At 40.2% G+C, this 23504-nt stretch overlaps 1 protein-coding gene across 1 annotated transcript; it reads right to left on the bottom strand.

The window, feature by feature from the left end:
- Window positions 1-85: 85 nt before the first annotated feature.
- Window positions 86-22130, bottom strand: gulp1a (GULP PTB domain containing engulfment adaptor 1a). The gene is made up of 10 exons (XM_020621605.1): window positions 22017-22130; window positions 16341-16421; window positions 9359-9420; window positions 6252-6323; window positions 3650-3748; window positions 3378-3515; window positions 3093-3209; window positions 1795-1881; window positions 444-674; window positions 86-235 (listed from the first exon to the last, which is right to left on the bottom strand). Exons 2-10 carry the CDS (start codon window positions 16366-16368, stop codon window positions 86-88), a joined length of 984 nt encoding a protein of 327 aa, XP_020477261.1. The 5' UTR covers window positions 16369-16421; window positions 22017-22130.
- Window positions 22131-23504: the final 1374 nt, after the last annotated feature.

Here is a 23504-nt window from a genome sequence, read left to right as displayed (position 1 = left end):
TCAACAAACAGTGGTAGACTGTCTTTTATGGATTATGCTACAGACGTTTGATCCTTCAGTTCTGAAAAGAAACCAAAAATTGTTCTCACTCACTTATATCATCTGGTGGCAGTGTGGTCGGTGGTGGTGGTGGGCAGCCGTTGCTGGCCAGTGTGGGCACCAGTGGTGTCACAGGGGAAAAGGGAACCATGTCAAAAATGTCTGTGGACTGTGGTTTCATGGAGATACTCCCCGCCTGCATAGGAAATTGCATATATAGAAACAGTTAAGGCAAAGTCAGATTTGTGTAAACTTGCACATGCACAAACTACACTATTTTTGTACAAAAGCAAGAGAAGTAGCAGAAAAAAACCAAAAACAGAGACAAAGGCAGCGGATAAAAAGGCTTCAGGGATAGTGGCAAAGCTCAGAGCAGACAGAAAGAGAAAGCGTAGGGAGTTTACACGAGGCCGTGGGATGCTGCATCCCTCGGGAGGCTTAGGAGGAAGCAGAGCAGGTTTGGCAGGTGGAGGAGTTAGTAGCCCGGTAGACAAGTTGGACTCCGGTGAGCTCATAGGAGTGAGCGTAACAGAGGAGATTTCCAGACAGGAGAGTGACTTCATGCTGTGGCACCAGAAGAGAGAGGAGGGCCTCTGCAGCATGTACGCTTCATTAGCTGCATTTATGTGCAACGGCTGAGAAAAAAGATTGCAGACAGAAAATATCCAGGGAGGGATGATATTACTCAGTCTTGCAGAGTAGGAGAGGTATGGCTAATTGCATTCACAGGAGGCTATCACAGATTCTGGCATTTGCCTCATTAGCACAGTGATGAATCACATGGCTCAGACACAGCTCAGACCCCAACAGACTGCCTGCACATCTTTGGTCAAACCTGGGCAAACTCAGCTGTCCTTAAAAATTATTTCAAAACTTAGAGATTAAGTGTTGTCAAAAATAGTTGTGGTTGTGAACATTTAAGTTCCAAATAATACGACAGTCATCATCAGGCACTGCAGTTAAATCCAGATTATGCAAATAAGAACTAACCCAATCTTAGTCCTAGAAATGTAAAGATGAATTAAAAAGCAGTAAAACACACCTGGGTTCATTTCAATACAGCTGTTTTGCTGCTATAGCTTTACTTGTGGTGGTATGTCCAGAAGCCTATGGTGTCTGGTGCTACAGTTTCTCGCCGTGGCATGTAGGCGGTGCCCTAACTGGGGCAGCATTTTTTACTCTCTGCCAGCCTCAGAAAATCCAACATGCACTTCTCTTTTCTGCCACCTTATTACTGCTTCATGGCATGTGGATAGAGAGGAAACCGAAAGCAGCTTGTGCATTACTGTGCCAGATAAATAATTATAAATTTTATGCTTTTGTATTAAAGAAAGTACTCAAACATCTGTTAATCATACTGTTAATGTTTTTAAATGCAAGCTTAAAACATACCTTCACAGTTTCATTACATGTCAGACTTTTTACAACACTACATGTATTTTAAAAATAGAATAGTGATTGGAAGCAGCACACTGGTAAATCTCCAAAAAGGCTAAGTGGTCTCAGAAAACCTGAGACACTGAATGTGCACAAACATCAGCTTCACCCTCCCCTGACATATCATGCACAAGACAAAGGTGTGTGAAAGCACTCTCACTTTGTCAGTTTGAAGCGGCAGCACTGTAGTTACCTTTAGCTAGAAACTGCTACGCAGCAGAGACCACCGAGTCTGTCTTGCAGTTACCCTACACATATAACACCACCCTTTAACTGTCACAGCTCTAAACTGAAAGGCTGTGTCCAGTTTGTCCTTACTGGGGGCACATGAGCCATCATCAGCTGCTCTTCAAGGTCTTGAAGCTGTTTCTTTAACTCTGAGTTTTCTGCTTCCAGTTCTTGAATCTGCATAAAAACAAATGTTCTTTTAGCCATGGTGATTTAAATCTCAGATGAACTGCACTATAACACCAACTATTAAAACATTAAAAAAGACTAATTTATCAACTGTCCTGTAAAAACCAACATCGCTGAATGTTACTTTTTCATGCACTAATACACAAGGCAGTTTTCACTATTGTGCTAATGTGTTTTCTAAATAATTCAACAGGTTTTTAACAGTTTAAGTTTAAAATGTAGAAGACGTTTCCCCACCCACAGAGAACACTGGATACCTCTGCTCACTTCCAAATTAACCCTGTTTGCAGATACAGTACATGGTTGTCACTGGACATATAGTGCACAGCATATGAGTGTGGAAAAAACAATTAAGATACTATAGGACATTTATGCACAGGTGCACATGGCAAAAACAGCCTTACAGCAGACACATTTATAATGCTTCATGATGACCTTATCATCAAAATGGCAAAATATTTTCAACTCAAGAACCACGTGCTGTACTAGCTTTTCTCAGCCTTTGAAAACAGAATGACCCCCAGTGCACTGATTGGAACTTCTCTTCCATGTTGCACGTCCTAATAGTGATTTGGTTAAAGCCACAACAGTGCTCACATGTTAGCACTAAATTCTCCATGACAACTGAGCAAACCTTTTCTGCTAAGTGATGCAGCTGAACCACTGAAAACATCTTGTACACTAAGTGAACCTTGATTTGGGATTATTCTGTACTATTTCCAAAGACATAAATGAAATGTAATTTCACTTTTGACACACATTCAGTAAATGCCACCTTTATCGTATTGATAAGGAGCCTGTTCCAAGCAGCAAAAGCACAAAATAAGTCAAAAAATCTAATGAGCATTTGAGAAAATAGCCAAATAAAATGTAAACAACAGTGCATGTCACACGGGTAATTAACACCCACATCCTGTCACTCATTAAATTAAATTATTTCAAAGGTCTCAATAAATCTCTATTTAAACAAATGGCTCCACAATAATTTGATCCTAACAGTTTTCCATCATTGACATTACTGACATTTGACATTGGATCAAAACAGCCTCATTGTCCACACAGGATAATCAATCAACAGAAGCATGTTCTGTACTAACGGATAAATACATTGTTGTATCAGCTCAGTGGAACAGGTTTCCAAAGTCATTTAAGGTCTATGTGAGACCTGGCAAGCTGAATCCAATGAGTGTGAGACATACTCTTTTCTGTAGGCTTCCAATCTGTTTCCTAGTTTCCACGTCTTTGCCTCCAGACTCCAGGAACTTTTTGTAGGCCAAGTCAAAGGCCTGGCCGATAGTTAGAGTTATCTCTTCTGCCTGGAGCAGGAGATGAACAGCAGTGAGAATTACCTACAGTGGATTTACTCTTGGACTGAAGAATGACAGTTAAATACAAGATGTCAAACAGCGTCAAAATATGAGACATATGCAATAATTCTACAATCTGTTTGTTTCAATGAAAAGACATGAAAACAGACTACTTACACACTTTTCACTGTCAAACACATAGCAGAGGTGTTTGTTGGACTCAGAGTCTTTGCAAATAAAAGTAAATATCCTTTTATCGGTTTTGTCATCTGCACAGAAGGATATCCTATGTAACTGACAGTTATGCTGCACGTCCTGGAAAACAAAAGCAATATATTCATGAACGCTGACTGAATTATTGTGCTCTCTACATGCTGTTGACAGTATAATATAAAGTGTCGTGTACAGTATCATTGCTGAACAATACGATTCAGACCCCAGAGACTCACTTTTGTCTTGGGATCTAGTATTTTCACACCATAAATGGAGATCTGTAATTCCACTTTGGGGATCTTCTGCCCCTCTGATTTCTTGATATGCCTCTGAAACTGTCAATTAAGAACAGAAAATTACAAACAAAAAAATTCGATTAGTCCACTCTACCAACGCAAAGATGTTTATCAGACGTTTACATAACAACAATGCTGTTGTCAGTGATCAACGTGCTAATCAATAGCTTATTTACACATTCAGCAGACGAGAGCAACATTAGCATCGATCTGAAGTCATGTTTCCAGCCACCTGCTGAATGCAAGTCCAAGATTTAGTCTCCAATTAGCCCTGGAAAGTAACAGGTAAGTACATTTACTCTAGTAATGTAGTTAAGTACGATGTTGAAGTGTACATTTGAGTATTTTCATGTTACTTTGACTTCACTACATTTTAGAGACAAATATTGGACTTTACATACAGGGTAGTTAAAATTAGCTCCACCTTGATCCGAGATTTTTCAGGGAAAACCACTGAAAATGATCAGTTATGACGGCAGGAACCAACCAAAGCACTGAGAACAATAACACAAAGAACACAGACACTCTTCAAAAAAAAAAAAAAAAAAATCCATGGCAGCCTTGGCAGCATGTTATCATTAAACTTCACCAAGAATTTGTTTTTGAACTTTTAATCATTAAGGTCAAGTGTTTTGGAGAAGATGCAGAAGGAAAGTAATCAAATCTGTGATCCATTCATAGGGCCAGTCTTTTAGGCAGTGCCAAATAACAATCGGAGACTGTCAGTTCTGTTGCCAATTGGCATAAATACTAGCAGCACTTGGCAGCGAGTTTAGGTCAATAACAATTGAAAATGCCTGTGAACTTTATCAGCTGAAAAGACACTGAGTGCATGTAAGGAAATTTACAAGAACAATATTTCCAAAGTTTAATATACTGTATATGGAGATGGATGATTATTAGGGACTGAATATAGCCATAAAAATCTGTGCCATGGAAAAATGTCTTTCAATTCTTGCTTTTGCAACATTTTCCTTTCACACACATGATCGTCAGAAACATAACTAAGTCTGCCATAACTGTCAGCGTATCTGGGAGAGTCACCATGGAGCACTAGTCTCCAAACAGGCTTTTCAGATCAAATGTAAAGTAACAAAAGAGAGCAGACATGCTTCCCTTACAAGTGGCCTCACGGATTCCATTCTTGGCAGAGGCCAGCAGTGAGTCAAGTCATATTACCAAGACGCTGGGAGAAAGGAGAGATGACTGGATTGTAGCTGGTCCCATGCTCACAAGCTAACACTGCTGGTTTAGTTCAATGTCACCATCAGTGAGTAGTATGTGTTCCTGAAGTACCTCAGGTTAAGTGTCAATCACTGGGGAGGTTGATTACATCAGAAAACCAAAAACCTAAATAACAAATAAGGCTAGTGTGTTTTCCCGGTGTGTTGCAACTACTTATAAGAGTACTTACAAGGACAAATCAAGCCAAAAACTACAGACATATAATTACAATTACCTTCACCTACATAGCTAATGTTGTCTGCTGTTTAGTTCTGCTCATGTAGTGAACAATTGGTTTATCAGAGCTTCAACACAAGAACTGTAATTGATGTGATTTCAGCTGGTGTACAAAACAAAAACCATGAGCAAAAAGATGTTCCATGTAGTGAAGGAACTGTGGAGTTGGTAATAATAATCAGAGGCATTTAAACCATCTTTAATATATGAGCCCTCACTGGTCTCAGTGCACACTGCCAGGGAAAGCACTGTAGGCATGGACAAACCCCTGGCTGGCTGCGACGGTGTAGATGACCCTCTGGACACACACACACGGGCAACCGCACCAACCCTGGCGGTGTAGATGACCCTCTGGACACACATACACGGGCAACCGCACCAACAACCAGAACACCGAGCACTCCCCGCCAACCCCAAACTAAATCCGTCCCGCCCAGAGGGGCATTCTGGAGGACCCCTCCCAGTATCTCTCCAACTCCAACGCTTGAATATGATTAGTGCATCTTTAATGATTGCATGGATTAACATAATAGTACACCTGTAAGTGCATGACTGGCATTAACTCTAACAGTGTAACCAAGCATTAAGAGACCACAATGTACAAAGAAATCAATTATTCACCATTAATATGCACATTTCACCAGCAGTAATTAGACCACCCAGTTCATGTGAGGGACCAGTGGTGGGGAGTATTAAGGGTCAAGAGCCTTTATCATCTGAGTGTGTAATAAAGAACCTAAACTTTAGTGGTTTATGAAGTAAAAACTGAGTGCTGGTATGTCAAGAAAACACTGTGGTTAAAGAATAATAATAATTAAAAAAAACAAATAACCCTTGTATTGAATTTTACATCTAACTGTGGAAGGCTGACTGAGCAAACTGCTGTGCTTATGCAGCAGTTAACACCATCCCCACTTGGAAGCTGAAAACTTGCAAGGGAGCCTAGCTATTAACTGACGAGGGAGGGGGTGCATTTGTCACTCACTTCCACCCCTTCTGCTCTTCGTCCTCTATTCAATCCGGTCACTCAAGAACACTCTTGTGTCCTGTAGGCTACAGTTTTTCTGAGGATTGCCTTTACCTTCAGCTTTCTGACTGCATCCTTCACAACTTCTGTGCCTTTCGGGGCTTCGACCTCTGTGTTTCCAAGGAACTGGAAAGACAACAAAGAGTTTGTACATTTGTGATATGGCAGTAATACAACAAAGGTATGCTGTATACTGTATATAGGCAAGTGTTGGGTGCATTAAAAAAGGAAGAAGGAGCTGGTAGAAATGACTTTTATATGGAAGTATTAAAGATAAATGTCATAAACCTGGCAGGGAGTAAACTGTGGAATAGTCCTTTAGACAAACCGTAGTAGAACACTGACAGAACATTTACATCAGAATACCGATCTCAGGTGACATTCTGCTCAATGTCATGTGGTATTTCTTAAGATCAAATGATTGTAAAATATCATTTTATACATACTTACTTTCTTCAGGTATTAAGGTACAGTACTAATACTTAACTCTTATCATGTACGTAAATGCACACACACACACACACACACACACACACACACACAGAAAAACACATGCTGCTGCAGCTGCACTTCTGCCTCTCTCCAACAGATAGAGCCATTAACCTTTATGTCTGAAGATCTTGCTTTCCATCTAGCAGGAGCAGCAGTAAATGTTCCAGTCACACACATCGCTTCACTGCCCCCCGAGCTTAATGTGTGGAACCTGTGCCAATATCAGGCTTCATAAACACCGGTGTCAGCGTCTTAAAGGTTTGGAAAAACAAAATAACAATGTCTCCCAGTGGAACGCAGCAAAGAGCGCAGACAGACTCTACGACGCAGTAAAATCTGTGAGAAGCGTTCCATGACCTGGCTTTGCTAATGTCCACTTAATGTCAGAGTTTGCCTGACAGACTCTTTCCACATTTCTAAGTGCAATGAGACAACACCAAAATGGCACTTATCAACAGAGGCAGAAAACAGGCTGAAGCTTTATATGAAAGATGGCTTTGACAGTGTCAAAGTGTCACAGCTCAACTGTGCACTTTCAGATGCAAAAACGAGACAAAGTAGGCACAGAGAACACCGCTATTTCAGCCTTGTGTCAGGTCTGAAAAGAGATGAGCACTGAAGAATAACATTCTCAGGTTTTTGGGACAATTTAAGTGACTGCTGAATGTGCTGTGACTGTTGATGTGAGACACTGGTCACAGCACCTCTCAACATTTTCTTTCTTCCTGCAGTCCAGAGGTAAATACCACTTGTGGATTACGGAGGTCAGCAGAAACTCACTAAGGCTGCATCCAAGAAGCTCCAACAGCAGCTCTGTGTGACAGTCAACTTAACAAAAGAGCGGCAGAGCACTGAAACAGACGGGCGATACTATGGAGGTAGGTGAGTCTCTACTGTCACTATTAAAGCCAGTTATTTTCAAAACGGGTCAGGGCAGCTGGACTGCCACATCCTGTCTGGTGTTAACGACAATGTGGCAATTCAGAACAAACACGAGACTGCAGATGTGCTTGGTTTGGTGTGGAACACAGGAAAGACATTTCATTTCTAACTGAAGTCAGGGCTTTGTCTCTCTTTTCACTCTGTTGAACATCAAACTACATAGGTTTTTCAGGAAACTTCCTAGAAAGCTCTTAGGAAAATAGAGACCTATAAAATGGGAGTATTAAAAACACCGGGGATTGATTACTAGACCATTCATTGGTTAGTGTTTACCAAATCTGTTTTACCTGATTAAAAGTACAGTAAATGTTTTTGGGTTTGGGACTGTTGGTTGACAGAACACGTCAAACAAGGAACCGGTAAAGGACAGCTCGTTATTGTCTGATATTATACAGACTAAAATTAGTTGATGATTTAATTTAATTAAAGTAAAAATTGCACTTCTATACGGATTAAAATGCATTTTATATAAATAAAAGTGAGATTGGGAAATAATAAATCCCTTCGTTCATTCTCTTTTTAAAGTTAAACATTCTATGTCTAAAGCTCCTGAAATGAACTCACCCATCCATGAACTTAAACAACATACTGAGAACGTGCACTCAGGATTCTTATTAGCGACTACAGCCCTGCTTTCTAGTGTGCAGTACCATGTCACAAATCATATTTCACCTCAAGATCTAAAGTTTAATTCCAGAAAGCCCCGAGGAAAACCTCTGAGATCAATAGAGCAAAATAATGCAGCTTGTTTGTTGACACAGGAGATTTTTTGACCTTGTTGAAAAAACTGAAAAATGGCTAACTGAGCTTATTTTCAAGTATTCTAAGTGCTTTAGACTATAGGCCAAACACTTCCTCAGCACTTTGGCTTCTCATTCCCTCCAGTTCCCTCAGTGATGAGTGGCGTACTCAGATCTCAGCAGACCGAGCCGGACAGGCAGCTCATCAAGCTGACAATAAGCAGACAGTATGGGGACTGACAACACACTTTGATTTAGAGACGTGTCTTCTGACAATTCCCTCTGCTACAGTAAGGGAGCTTCAGCAGTTTGGGTGGATGCAGTAGTTTTGGAATTCCATCTCAATTTAATCTGAACATTTCTGAAGTACAGGACGGAGGCTGACAGACTCTGCGCCGCATAGAAGACAAACCTTTGGTTGAAATGAATCAGAGAACCAGTGTGGCAGGGGCATGGTCCCCAGGTGAAGAGGAACAGTCCTCCTTAGGGATGTTTTGAAAAAGACTTTAAAACAAGTGTGTGAGGGAGTGGGTCATTTCATAAATTAAAGAACAACAGTAGATTTTCCCACATCAAAGCACAGTTTTAGAGTTCATACACAAGGTGTGCTGGAAAAAAACCATTAACAATGGAGATCTATCAGGTGCCTACTGAGGAAACAGAGACAGGCTCATTTGCCAGACATTTCCACACACTGAGCTGCTGTCCTCAGTGAAAAGTCTGGTTGTCTCAAGAGAAACAAGCCATGAAACATTTGGGCTGAAAGGTGTCGGACTAGATGGAGTAAACAAACAAAACGATGGGAGCCACAGAAGGAAGGGTTCAGTTTTGTGGCTGTATTTTACTTTCTGACCGTTCCTTTCACTATAAAAGCCTCTAACCGTTGTTTAACAGCAGAATGCCCACAGGACTGTTTTGTTTAATTATTATACACTTACTGTGTTCTTTCAGTGCTCACTACAATCACAGTCTAAAACTGATACCTACCTTGGCATTGTAGGCTATGTAATGCTTGGCCAGTGCATCTGGGGTGTGCATCCATGATTTATCTGAAATGATACAAGCAGCTCACTCAGTCTCAATCAATGGCCACATTGAAAACAGTATGGAAGAAGTACAATCAGCTTCATAAGTGGATAAATCTCACACCAATGAACATGTCTTGTTGCTATGTTTGTACTCCGGACCATGTATTCATGGTCACCAGTGAATAAACGAGTGACTGATTGATTAAATCAATTGAATATTACACAAAAAATCATTGCATTCAAAGCAAATGGGAAGACATGGATGTGAACAGATGTGAAAGTGCTCTAGGTGTAGCGGATTAAGGGAAAGATAAATCCCTGAAAGTCGAGAACATTTCAACATGAGAACAATATGTGTGCTTGTAACCAAGCCCGGAGACCAGATGGCCGATAGCAATGTATAAAGACAAGATGAAAAAGAAAAGAAACTTGGGTTTGCAGGAAGTGACAGAAGTCAAGTTCACAGCAAGTCACACAAACACATTCTGCACACCTGGTCAGAGCATATGTTGCTAGTTAACTACACCTAACATCTGTATCAACTACAAAGCGACTTTATAGAGGTCATGTCTCTGTCTGAAAACTGCACATCTGAGGAGTAAGGTGGTTTGCTGATCGTGTGTGATGCTGTTTTTATTGCTTCCTATGAGACAGTCAGGAGACTTGATGTGACTGGCAGGTACTCAGGACAACCAAAGTCATCAAGTATTTCTGGGCTGGAGCAATGATTTCTTTTAAACACTTGGGTTTTAGTGCCAGTATGATTTTTGACATCATCACACAGTACATATAGTTAATGACTTGTTTAAAAATTGCTCTAGACAGACTTTGAAGATTACACCAACCCAAAATGTGAAGTGGTTCAGAGATCATTACAGATCACTGACAGCACAATCCAAAGCATCGCATTACGCTGTTTTCAGCATTTGTTAATCACCCGGTGATTAAAGGCCCTCTTCTTTCTTCCTTTCCCGTTCATAAACGGCTTATTGCCTGCGTTAATGAATCTTGTGATAAAAGAAGCATGACGGTGACCTTAGGGCACTCGTACTCCTGTAGGTTGATTGCATGAATAAGACTTTGCAAGGAGCAAATATGGATCAATGTTACCATGCCCTCTGCAGAAGTATGCTAATGACCGTTTACATTTATGTTGTTGGCTAATTACTGCTCAACCGGTGTTTTGTACACCCCCCCCCCCACCCCCCCATTTGCTTAATTCTGACGGCTTATGTTTGCCAGTCCACCATATTGTTAACAGGAAAACAAATTGGCAAACTTTTGACTTGCAAAGGAAATCATGATATACAGTGGTGTGAAAAAGTGTTTGCCCCCTTACTGATTTCCTATCTTTTTGCATGTTTGTCACACTGTAATGTTTCAGATCGTCAAACAAATTTATATATTAGTCAAAGATAACACAAGTAAACACATCATGCAGTTTTTAAATGAAGGTTTTTATTATTAAGGCTCTATAGTTTTGGATTTTGTTTTCCCTTAATAATAAAAACCTTCATTTAAAAACTGCATGATGTGTTTACTTGTGTTATCTTTGACTAATATATAAATTTGTTTGACGATCTGAAACATTACAGTGTGACAAACATGCAAAAAGATAAGAAATCAGTAAGGGGGCAAACACTTTTTCACACCACTGTATGTTTGTGGTGATAAATTTTATGGCAAAAAATGAACGATACATGCACATAACCACCTAACACACAAATATGGTGGTCTCTCTCAGCTAGTGCCACTTTTCAGGCACTGCATGGCACAGTGGGAAGCATAACCATCATAAATCAAACATTATTCCATTGGAAACCTGAAACTACAGGGCTCCAGACCAACTTTCCAACTAGTAGCACTGGTGCTTCTCACTGAAAACAGAACTTGGGTGCACTGGTTGAATCAACATGCAACAAAACACATTCATATTTTTACTGATAAATGCTTTGGTAACAATTAGACAGTTTATAGAAATAACAATGTGAGGTTTAGTTTTATAGGACAAAGTCACAAAGTGAAGCAGTGTTTGATGACTGTTACATTTTCTGCTACTTCCACTCTTCCACACACATATACAGATTCTTGCTCCCTCCTGGTGTGTCACAATATAAGATGATGATTGGGGAAAAAAAGTGTGGTGACTATAATTTAGTGGCACTGCTTCTAAAAACAGCTGCAAAATACAACTAAGGGGTTGCAACAGGAGGTGAGTTGCGATGAAGGTCACTCTGCACGGCTGAGTGCTCCGTTGTTCAAGGGGTGACAGCCTGAAAAGTCTCACTGCTCTTATGACATAGTGTAAGGTACTTTCTCTAGAGACAGGGACAGCATTGGTTCTTCTTCTCACGTTCCTGTTTCCATTCTGAACCAGTCAGAATGTGTGAAAGCACAGAGGTCAAGAGTCCTGGATGTTACATTCCAGCTGATGCTGTCAGGTCACAAGCTTTGAACCAGGTATAATTTTCCAACCTCTGGCCTTAAAGTTTCAAGTACAATGCGTTACAGTACATCATCTCGATTCAAAAGTCATTCATCATTGCTCCTGATGAGCATCAGGAGTCAAAACATCAATCTATCCTAAGCCCTAAAATTTGTTTTATTTCAAAGGGTGGACTAATCCTCCCAGTACTAATATGCCACCCATTTTTCCAACAATGGCAATTTAATCTTTGCATTTGCCTTGTTTAAACTCCTATCTGATCAAATGGCAAGTCTGTGGACTTGTGCCTAAAATACTGCCAAAGAGATAACAGCTTTAATTAAACAGAGTAGACCGATATAAATGGTTAATCGTTAAGTGTAGGACAAAATAAATAAATAAAGAGAAATGACGAGTGCCTTTAGCTAAGAAAAAAGCTCTTTCCAATGCAATGCAAACAGAAAAAAAGAAGAAGCTTTGGGATAGTGAAGGCTTGTATGTGCCTCAGTTGAAGATTTCACAAATTATGTAGCACCTTACTGCATTCACATGTTGTGGTGAGCATACAAACAGATCATTTTACTAGGTTTTGGACTGACTAGAGTTTTGGCAAAGCTGTCTTCAGTACCTTTGATTTTACTGAGCAATAGCAGTCCTTTTCACACATATGCATTGTGCACTGGAGGAAAAGACAAAAGGGGGAAAAGATGCTTTGTACGGAAAAAAAATGCACACCTTGTTAAGTAGATTTATTGATCGTTTGAACTATTAGACTCCATCACAAGTCATCTCTCCTTATCTTCACAGTAACAGCTGTATTTTACTTTATCTCCCACTTCTTTTTCTCACATTCTACTGTGAATCCAGGCACTGGGGTCATAAAGGGCCTGCATGCCAATGAGATATGCATCCAAAGAAACAAGTACTCCAGTTTTCTAAAGTCCTCCACTCCAAAAACTCATATTACAGATTATTCTTTGCCTTTAAAAAGCTGTAGGGGACAAATGTGTACAAGGACAAAATTTTGCTGAAAAAAAAAGCAAGAAAATATGTGCCAAAGATCAGCCTTAATATGAAGTTAAAGCCCATCCAGATATAGTGCAGGACAACCAGGGACTTGTGCCCTCACAAAGCTCACAGTTTGCCCAAGCAAACATGTTTGGCATCTTCCAAAGAATCACCAAATGAACCAAATGCCTTTATTTCACTCAGACTGTTGTGGTCATGCCTCTTTAACTTTTAATCTTGCAACACCTCAGTTCTTACCTTTTGGAGCTTGATTGCTGTGCTATAAGTACACAGTTTATATATGAGGCTACAAGAAGAGGGTAGGCAATAGCCTAATTCACTGCAGTGCTCAATCATTGACAGAGAATTTGCTGGGTATGCAGTTCTCCATCATGCAGCAGACAACGTCAAATGGGCTCAAAGCAGAAAGGGCCTAACCCACACTTGCCCTGTGTGGGCAACATACATTTGGCTCTGTTCATCAAATACTGTTCGACATACAGTATGAAGCAAGGTACAATGCAACAAAGCCTATGTTAATGTTATGGTGACATAGATGTAGTGTCAGTATCTCACATGAAAGAATCTCACTGGAGGTTTTATACACAGTGTATCTGAAGGAACACAAAGCATGTCACCAGCTCCCTAAAGCCTAATGCAAACCAGTAAAGCAACATTACAATCTGCATTTACAGCCACATAAACCAAATCTTTCAGGGAGTAACAACAGAAAATTACAATGTTCATGATGGAAGATATTATTACAGTGCTACTTTGCTAAATTACACTACACTGTTAAAGTGTTCCTGCTTCAGTCTCCAGCCTCTGTAAATTCATAAATGACAACTTCGCCATTGTGTTGAAAAGCTCCTGAAAGAGTTCACTCAATTTAACATGAAGATGAAATGCAGCAAATATTGCTGGGAGGAAGAAAATCAGGGCCCATTCAGAGTTAATCTAGCTAAAAACAAGAATGCCTACAAGTCATATGTACAATATAATATGTACAATAATGTCAGATGGCTTTATTAAGCCAACATGGTCAGAGCAGGCATTCAAACAATGGCACATACAGCTCTAGACTCTAAAAGTGTCCTTCCAGAACAAGGCGTCTTTTCTCTAAAAGTGTCCTTCCAGAACAAGGCAGACATACAGTATATACATTTAATTAGTAACATTATAACAGCCCAACAATCTATTAGTGCTCTAATCATAAACTAAACTATTACTGATGGCTCACGAGATAGGTGAAGGGACCTTAGACTGGTGTCGATATTGTCCAGCAGACTAAAGTCCAAGTATCGTCTTTGTTGATTCAGTCATAATACTGGATAGAGAACATATAACCCTAATAATAAAAACCTCTTAGAAATTAATGGGACAATCACAATTGTGATGAATAAGAGTCTAATGCACATCTGTCAGTATACCAGAATACTCCATCCAATCACCCCAGTTGGCTTAGCTCCATCATCATTTAGATGTAGCTACGGACATTTCCAAATTTAGAAACTGTTCAAGATAAAGTGTGAGAAAGTAAACATGGGGAATCTGTCCTTTGCTTTGTTCCAGCTGTTGAAACACACAATACAAAATAAATAAATAAATTCCCATGCCTGTACATATATATATAACTTGAGAAAGTGTGTGTCATCAAAATACCTCAGAGCCTCTGGTTCCCACAGATGAAAATAAAATAAAATAAACCATCTAGGACAAGCAGTGTTCTGCCCTTGACTACTATAAAATCACGGTACAGTACATTATACCGTTAAATTTAAGCTATTAGGCACTTACATCTCCAGCAACTATGTGTTGGTGTGATGGAATTGTAATATATTTATTACCACAACTGAAACAAACATATAGTTTTCATCAAGGCAGGATGTACTGCTGTATCTGACAGCATAGGTTTTATCTAATCAACAGGAAGCTGAGTGTTACTGCTACACTGTATTGACAAACCCCTCAATGACTAAGGTATGAAATCACTTAATGAAGTCAATAAGGAGAGGTATTCTCTTTAAACTGCTGCTCTGAAGTTCACCAAAAGGTCCACATTAATTCTCAAGTGCCCAACTGTTCAGTTTAAGTCAGATCCTTAGAGCAATGGGGCGATAAGCACAGGAGATGAACATGATCGGATCCCTTCTGGCATTGCCTGTTAGATGTGATCAAACCCAAAAACACACAGACACCGAGGTAAATCAGTGGAGCGGGCCTGTCATTTCGTGCTGGCCAATAGCAGCAGGGGCAAGGTGCACGAAGTTGTAAAACAAAGCAAACAAAAAAAAACTATTGGACACTAATATCCAAATGCTGATTTGTCTGTTGGTTACTCAGTCATAACTTTTATTAAGTTTAGAGGTGAACAATGAAAGCTGTACTAGCCTATAGCCTGTATCTAAACTACCCATGTGTGTAAAATAAATAAAATCAACAAAAACATGAAAAAATGATAATGGAAGGAGATGTTAACGGCAACAACTCATTTTGGGGACCTTTGGCACCATTTGCCATGGACAGTAACAAATGCAAATAGCAGAAAATGAAACCTGAGAGAAGCCTGAGGGTGAGGCATCTGTTAGTGCTAAGATGTAACAGTGTGTGGTGGAGGTCAGGAAACTGCCTGTCCTTCTCTAAGTAAAAAGGCTGTAACAGACCATTATGTCAGACGAGTGAATGGAGGCCCAGTTTTCAGCTCCCTACAGTTGCAAAGAATTGGACAGTGTGCTCGCATGTCTGGGAGCGTTTGTTACAAGAAGACTTTTCTGTCTGTGTAACTTTCTTGTTTTTTGCAGGGCCCCTTATTATCTGTCTGCTGCCAAATCCAAATTTCAGACGGTGCCTTGTTCCAACTATAAGACTGTTTCCAACACGACATCACCACAGGCATGTGCAGATGTATAGCCCCAGTACTAGCTTAAATTCACAGAAATGAAATGCCAGTTAAAACGAGATGAATGGAGCCCCATTCCCATTACAAACAATTTAATGTGAAGTGAGGTGGTGGAATATTTGCCCACCCCATCTTTAGGTCCTAAAATAGAGGAACAAATGGGAAAAAGTGAATTATAACAGACAAATATCATTACAGCCGGGTGCACCACCTGGGTCCAAGGCTTCTCCAGGTCTGTCCCACTGAGTGGGACAGATGGTGGTAAACACATCGAGCTGTTTTCCAAACTGCAGTCCCAAACACCCCCCCCCCACCCATCACACACCCCTTGCATATGGGCAAGGCTCTGTAGTGTTGCACAATCAAAGAGGGCAGTGCAACACTCAGGCTGGTTTGCATTCTGCTGGTATCAACAGTTCTGCCATCCTTCATAGCTTCGTGGGATGAATAATTTTATGTTTAGGCTGTTTTATTACAATCAGTGTTGGCCAAAGAACATTTCAAGTTGCACGGTGCATGATTTTTTTTTAAATCCATAAATTAATCGGGGTGGGGGGCTGTTGTAGTTAAAACAGGCTTAGCTATGTTCAGTGTGCCAAATGGACTCACCTTTTTTCCTGTTGAAGGCTCGGTTCATAGTGGAAAATGTGTGTCTCTGAGGTGCCTCCTGAGAATCAGCCAATATCCCACCTGGAAAAGCAGCAGGGAACAGAGTTAAAAATGGCTTTGACCTCAAACATTCAAAAAGCAAAAACTCTAAAGTCAGTCTGAAGTTTTCTCTATGCAAAAAAAAAAAACCCAAAAAGATAAATGAGGTGGGGGTGAGGTGATGTTTAGTTGTCAGAATGTATTCAACAGAAAGCACCAGTGTGTTTGCATTATGTTTACCTCTTACCACTGGGTCAAATCATACTCATCAGCTGTGGAGTCTGTACCTTTACTTGTAGTGTTGATAATAATATATTCACTGATCTTTTACAGTTTTACTGCACAGTATACGTCTGTGGCTAAAAGGGAAGTAAAATACAGTGGTAGCCACTGGAAGTGTCACACCCTGATGCTCCGCTTAGAAACAGCTTCTTACAAGAAGCAGCACATTGGTAATAACAACCACTGCAGTTATTGCTGTGTGTACACTTAAATCAAGGTTGTAACTCTTATGTTTTTGGGCTCTCAGAGTTTATATCCAGGTGCCTTGTGTATCACCAACACACACTCAGAAACAAAATGATCTCACACCAAAACAACATTGGTATACATCATTATTCCAACTGTACAGAAACTGAAAGTAATGTAGTACATCATTCAACACTGTGCTACGTTACAAAAAAAGGAGCAATTTCTTTTACAAATGCAAAATGTCCATCTCCACACCATCTCTAAAATGTGACCCTTTGCTTTTACTGTTTTCAGACCTTCACATCGGTTCCCCATGAGAGCTCAGCAATGTAGCAGACTGCAGGGACAGAGTGTCCAAAACTAGGCACCTGACAGTGTGCACCGCAATCAATATTCTTTACTTTCTTTTTTAACTGTGAAAAAATAGCCAAGGCCTGATGCATAACAGCAATTTCAAACCTTGCCTCTCCAAACAAATTAAACTTGTGTCCAGGCAATTTAGAAAATGAATTGAATTTCTCTGGCATTTTCCATTTTTCAAAGGAAGCCTGAGACATTATACATTTTTAGTAAATGGAAAAACAAATTTTGCTGATGCCTAAAAACCAACCTGCCAACATCCAGTATCCTCCAACTAATGCTACAATTTTAGAAACATGACTATTGTACTGTATGTTAGCTTTTGATCCTAGAAGATTTACTGGATCTGGATGCTCACATATTCTGGAACTGTTCAGAAACACACATTTGGAAAATCTTCCCACACTCAATATCTATACATAAAAAAGAAGCCTCACTGGAAAGGGACCCAAAGGTAAGAAGTAATAATAATAATAATAAACACAGCTACAGACAATTAGACCTGGGCGATATGGCCAAAATATTTTCATGATATATGTTTTCATATTAATCCAAAGATAATTCTTGATATATATATGTATAATGTAATTAATGAAGGAGACATATTAAATTTGTTTGGTGGTCCACAAGATACTACCAGTGACTTATGGTGAGTACCAGGGGTGTGGCAGGATCTTGTGCCACGAGATTTCACAATATTAAAACATGGCGATATTTCTTATTGTGCAATGTCCTCCCTTCCTCACTGTTGCTTTTTTCCCCATTTCTAACTGTGTGTGGTTCCATATTTTGGCCCTACACGTGTCAGCTATTTCACTCTAGTGCTGTAGTCTAATTGGATGCAGAACAGATCCACATTTATTGATCAAAAGTTATGTATCAGTTTCATCACTAGCAAGGACATTTTTAATTGCAATAATTATCAAGATTGTATTACACCTTAATTAGACCCGATCCAAAATGAAGTGGACCTGAACAGACCCAGCAACATGATTTACAAGCACCTCCTGTGATGACTAACACACCACCATGTGATCAGAGGTCAGATCTAGTCAGGTATTTCACATATTAGTCCCTTTAAGACGTTGATCCTATGAATCTGTGGGCGACATGTAGTTGTGTAGCAGTTGCTTTTTGAGCAGCCTAACAGAGCTGCTATACACCAAATTCCCAGCAAGGCTTTGTTCACACATAGCAGGATGCAGCCGGGTATAGCCGCAGCATTCATGAGATCCAACAACAGGTGAGATAGACACATGTGCATGTTGGACCAATTTCCATCCATTCTGCGTTAGCTCACACTGCTAAATCACATCTTCTCTGTAGCAGTTCAAAGTAAACTTTGCAGCAGCGTGCAGTTTACATGCATCTCATCCCACTCCACAGTGCTTGGTTTAAATGTCGTAAACAACTACGTCTTACTATACACAGCGCTGTCTTCTTTAATGTTTCCTCACTGGCAATTTGTCCACTTCAGTTCAGACATGTAGCGGGTTAGATAGTAGCTGACTATGTGACTAGGTCCGAACAGGCAAAACTGCCAGTAATGCTTTCCTGGCTTTGTAACTTGGGGCGTCATTCAGATATGTCAACTAGAAGTCAAATAGCAGGAAAATTCCTGGGTGGCGGTGCACGTCTCAAAGCGACTGTTGTATAAAGAGCTGAGACCCAGAGCAAAACAATGGGAGCCTACCTGACAGGATCTGTCTGACGAGCCCAGCTCAGGTACTGGTTCAGAAGAGGATCTCTACCAAGGATTACCACTACGTGTTGTATATACTCCACCAGTTGGTGCCTCTCCTCAAAATACATTTTGACTTGTTTCATCACCTGTCACTGCAATAAACTGCCAAGGAAGTTTAACCATATATGATGTAGAAACACTATGTATGGGCTTAATACAGTATAAACGATGTCACCCAGAGAATAGCCTTTAATGAATAAGACATCATTAATCAATCACCTTTGGAGCTGAGAAATAAGATAAAAACTAAAGTATGTGAAAACAGCTCCATCACTGTAACATGGGAGCTTACTGTAGGTCATTCGTTTTGACTGGCTTGTAGTAAGGTCCATTCATCCACCTATTACCTATATCACTTATCCTAACGATGGTCATGGGGGGGCCAATGGGCAAGAGCCAGTACATCCTGGACAGGTCACCAGTCTATCGCAGGGCTGACATGTACATAAACAACCACCCACACTTAGCCGCCAGTCAGCCTAAGCTGCATGTCTTTGGACTGTGGCAGGAAGCTGGAGTACGTGGAGAGAACCCACGCAGGAACAGGGAGAACACACAAACTCGGCACAGAAAGGCCCTGGGCGGGGCTTGTACCTGGAACCTTCTTGTTCTGAGGCGACAGCACCAACCACTGTGCCACCATGCCACCCTTGCAAAATTATGGTACTAAATCAAATATCTTTGACTGCTGGGATAAGCTGGTGAGAAAATACCCATAAGAAAACTCAATTTACTTATGATTTTGCATTAAACAGGCTCAGCAATGATAAGCTATACCGTCAGCTTACTCTGAAAAATTAAAAGCCCTTAGCTGTAGACCGCACATAATAAGGTACATAATAGTGTCAGGCGATATTTTACTGTAGCACAGGCCCTGAAAAGGGCTGAAGAAAATTTAAATGGAACAAGATTCAGGGAGGGGACTGGGACATTCCTCAGTCTGCCAAAACAGAGTATCGCTGTTGCTGAAAAGAAAAAAAAAACACAAGTTGCATTTCTTATTTCCAGGTCTAACATACTGCAGTTGAAAGCACGAACAGTCAAACAAGGACACTACTATTATTTGCCTTTCACCAAAGACAATCAGAATAGATTCTGCAGACCTCAGCATCAAACTACTCTGTACTCATGATGTGGACGGACCTTGGTAGTGGTGCCTCTGGTACTTGTAGCATTTTAGAGAACAAGCTTTTTGCATTCAAGTGCACATTTCCCTTTATCCTCAACACAATTTAGGATATGTTTTATTCTAAGATAGCACTGTATTTAATGGTTTCTCATGTTTTACTGTATAATATGTCATAATTATTTTAAGGAGAGAGGAATGCCAGTATGGATTTTTTGATAGCAGGAAGTATGGAGGAGGTTTGAACATCCTCCGTTCAGTTGAATCATGAACACCATAAAACATGTTTTTAACCAAAAGCAGTACCTAGAGGTGTGGTACACCTAAGCTATGCAGCTAAAATAAACCAAATTTCAGAGTGTTTACATAATGTCCCACTGGAGCTGTGTTCAAGTCAGTCAAGGCATTGTTTGCAGCTGGAATTCTCTGAGTGCAATGGTTGACAACAAACAAAGGACGGGCAGTTGACCAGGATTCTACATCCAATCATTAAAAACACTTTAATTTGCCCCATTGGCTCAGGACATCCATTAACAGCCCCCATTAACAACTTTATGTTCTTAATGCAGTACTTGAAGACTGGCCCCATTTTGGCAACCGGTGCTGAAAGGTCTGGCTGTGGACAAAGCCTGGCTACTTGCTGCCTGTTTGTGGCAAACTGTGGACTAATGCAATGCCTCACCTGATGCCTGACTGTGATGTCACTCATTTTGATTGATAGCTGCAGTGTTTGACCTGTTTTAATAGCTTCCTATCTGGTCATTCAACAGCACCCCACTGGGAAAACTGCTGACCCCGAACACGTGCACAGACAGACACACAAACACAGACTTAACACTGAGCTGCAAACTTCCTCAGGCTTCCTTCCATGTTTACTGGAAGGCCCGGCTTAGGTCTGCTCGATTCCACACCAGAAGAGTGTTTGTATATGAGCACATATGCACAAACACATACAGAAAGTGTCACATAGCAAACTCACAAAACACTCAGTCGATTCATAATAATGAATATTCCCAACATTATTAGATGTAATCACAAAAGCAGGTGGACACACAAACCAAAATTAAATGGTAATTTAAACCATAAAAGGCAGTTACAGCACACTAACATCTAAAAGGAAACAAACACAGTCTAAACATGACTTTAAAAAGTTTCAGCCCCTTACATATACCTGCTCGCAACATGTAGTGTGTTTTGTGGTTCAAAACATTTAGTAAAAACTGTGGAAAATATAAGCTAGCACTTCACTTCAGTCTGACAATTCACCTTCAGTGACTCAAACATTTGGAATTTAGCTTGTGAAAGACTTTCTGGAAATGAGTTCCAGCCTACTTTGACCCTATGAATTTGTCTCCTAAGCCCAAGCAACAACCAAAAAGTTTAATGAAATCCAAATGTATTTTGACCAAAGCTGTTGTTTGAAAGAACATATTTAAAACTGACAAACAAATAAACATAGCAAAACAAAGAACGCTAATGTAACCTCCCATTTATGTCCCTCAGGCACTCACTAATCTGACCCATATGCAGGAAAACAGGCAGCATGCTTTTAACATAGGATGGAAGCAGAGCATGCTCCGTGGTCCCCACATAATAGCCCAGAAAAGAAAATCAACAAAGATCCTTTGTTTTCTTCACTTTGCTGCGACCGCCGCTCTGGGCTCTTGCTGGTTAAGCGCAGCACGTAAAACATCGTAACTACAATCTGTGAATTTATTCCCAGAATTCTTCAGCTGAATCAAGCGTGGTGCCTTGCTGTCTCATCTAAAAGGCTTGCTCTCTCACACCCTGGCACTTCAACTCCTATGGATCAAACAGCGCCCTGACACACTTTATCAAAGAAAAGCACTGCCATCCTTTAAGAGGAGAAGAAAAAACACAAGAGAAACATGTACAGTAAACAACATCAGAGCTGAGACAAAAGCTGCTTACTTGCCTTGAAAGTGGGGAAGAATAGTGAAGGGGAAGTTCCAGCGGATCTTAATAGTTTTCAGCTGTGGGCCAGATGGTGGTACACTAAGGACTGCAGCAAGCAGAGATAATGGGGTTTGCAAACCCAACAAGAAGCTTTTGCCTAGACACACGATACTTGACATTCAAACTCCACTTCCTCCGCCCACAGTTTGTCCAAAACAGATTCTGCTGGAGTTTTGGAAGTGCAAAAAAAAAAAGCCCCCCTTCTGACAGGAACTGCTTCACTGTGGCATACAGCACCACAGATGACCTATAAAAAAAGCCAACATGCCAGGGTTTGCAGTTTGACCCTCTACTACACCCTGTGATTCATGGTCACACTGTGTGCACTAGCAACCGCCTTGGGTCAACATCTTGCCATCAATCACTTTAGTAGTTTTACCAAGACATTATGATGCCAAAGTCACATGACTCCTCCAAAACCCCGAAAGCCTTCCCGTGAGATTATATCAACTCTAACCTTTCCCACTGCACTCCAGAAACATTTAAAACTCAAAGGTGTGTATCTTGGCAGCTATAACTATGTTATGTCACTTTAAACTCTGACAGCCAATTGTTCTTTTTACCACAAGCTGTAGAGATGAACTATCTAGGACACTGTCAATGAGAGGGGCAGAGGGCAGGGACAAAGCAAAAAGCTTCATGTTGGAACTGACAAACAGTGCTTAATGAGAGCAGGTCAAAGAGCTGTGTTTTGTCTTTTTATGTCCACATCTAAAACCTCATGCAAATGTTGTCTCTCTGGGGTCTAATGAGCAAACTGTCTGGCTGACTCTGCTTACTTCACAGACTTTTAAGTGTCTCAGTGAAATGCAACTACTTATGGAAGGACAACCACCCACTTTTAGAAGAGTTAGAAAGAAATTTAAGAGTGTACTGTATGTACAGGAGAGCACATTCAGAATAAAGGTGATATTTGATTTGATTTTGATTTGATTTATTCTTTCAAGCATGTAAAGACAGTTGATATATCAACACACATAATTTTACACATATCCAACAAATGCTAATCCAGTATCAATTTGCTTATACCTAGTACATGCTTGAATGGAGTAGGAAGAAGTCAGACTTATCCAGTCCTACCCCATGACATCATCTTACCATCATTGGTTTGCAAGCAGTATCTCTACATAAATAATTATCTTCTACACCACACAAGTAATATACTAAAGAATTATAACAAAGTGTTAACATTCGTACATAATTACATTCTTAAATAATTCTCTTCTACACCACACAAGTAATATACTAAAGAATTATTACAAAGTGTTAACATTCGTACATAATTACATTCTTAAATAATTATCTTCTACACCACACAAGTAATATACTAAAGAATTATTACAAAGTGTTAACATTCATACACCACACCCACAATGTTCCATCTGGTTAATCATTAAGCCTGTTCTTGCATATATCTTGATTGACACATACCTTTATATTTATGTTT

The sequence above is a fragment of the Monopterus albus genome, unplaced genomic scaffold (assembly GCF_001952655.1).
Source record: "Monopterus albus unplaced genomic scaffold, M_albus_1.0 scaffold263.1, whole genome shotgun sequence".
In the NCBI taxonomy this organism is placed as follows: domain Eukaryota; kingdom Metazoa; phylum Chordata; class Actinopteri; order Synbranchiformes; family Synbranchidae; genus Monopterus; species Monopterus albus.
Note: the sequence above shows the minus strand (reverse complement) of the source record. Positions and strands in the feature narration are given on the sequence as shown.

Excerpts from the sequence above, each read along its gene's own strand:
- gulp1a (XM_020621605.1), bottom strand. The coding sequence starts at position 16,368 with ATGAACCGAGCCTTCAACAGGAAAAAAG. Across the intron at positions 9,421-16,340 it reads AGCCTTCAACAGGAAAAAAG|ATAAATCATGGATGCACACC; the intron begins GTGAGTCCATTT and ends GTATCATTTCAG. Across the intron at positions 675-1,794 it reads TGATGGCTCATGTGCCCCCA|CCGTTGCACATAAATGCAGC; the intron begins GTAAGGACAAAC and ends CTTTTTTCTCAG.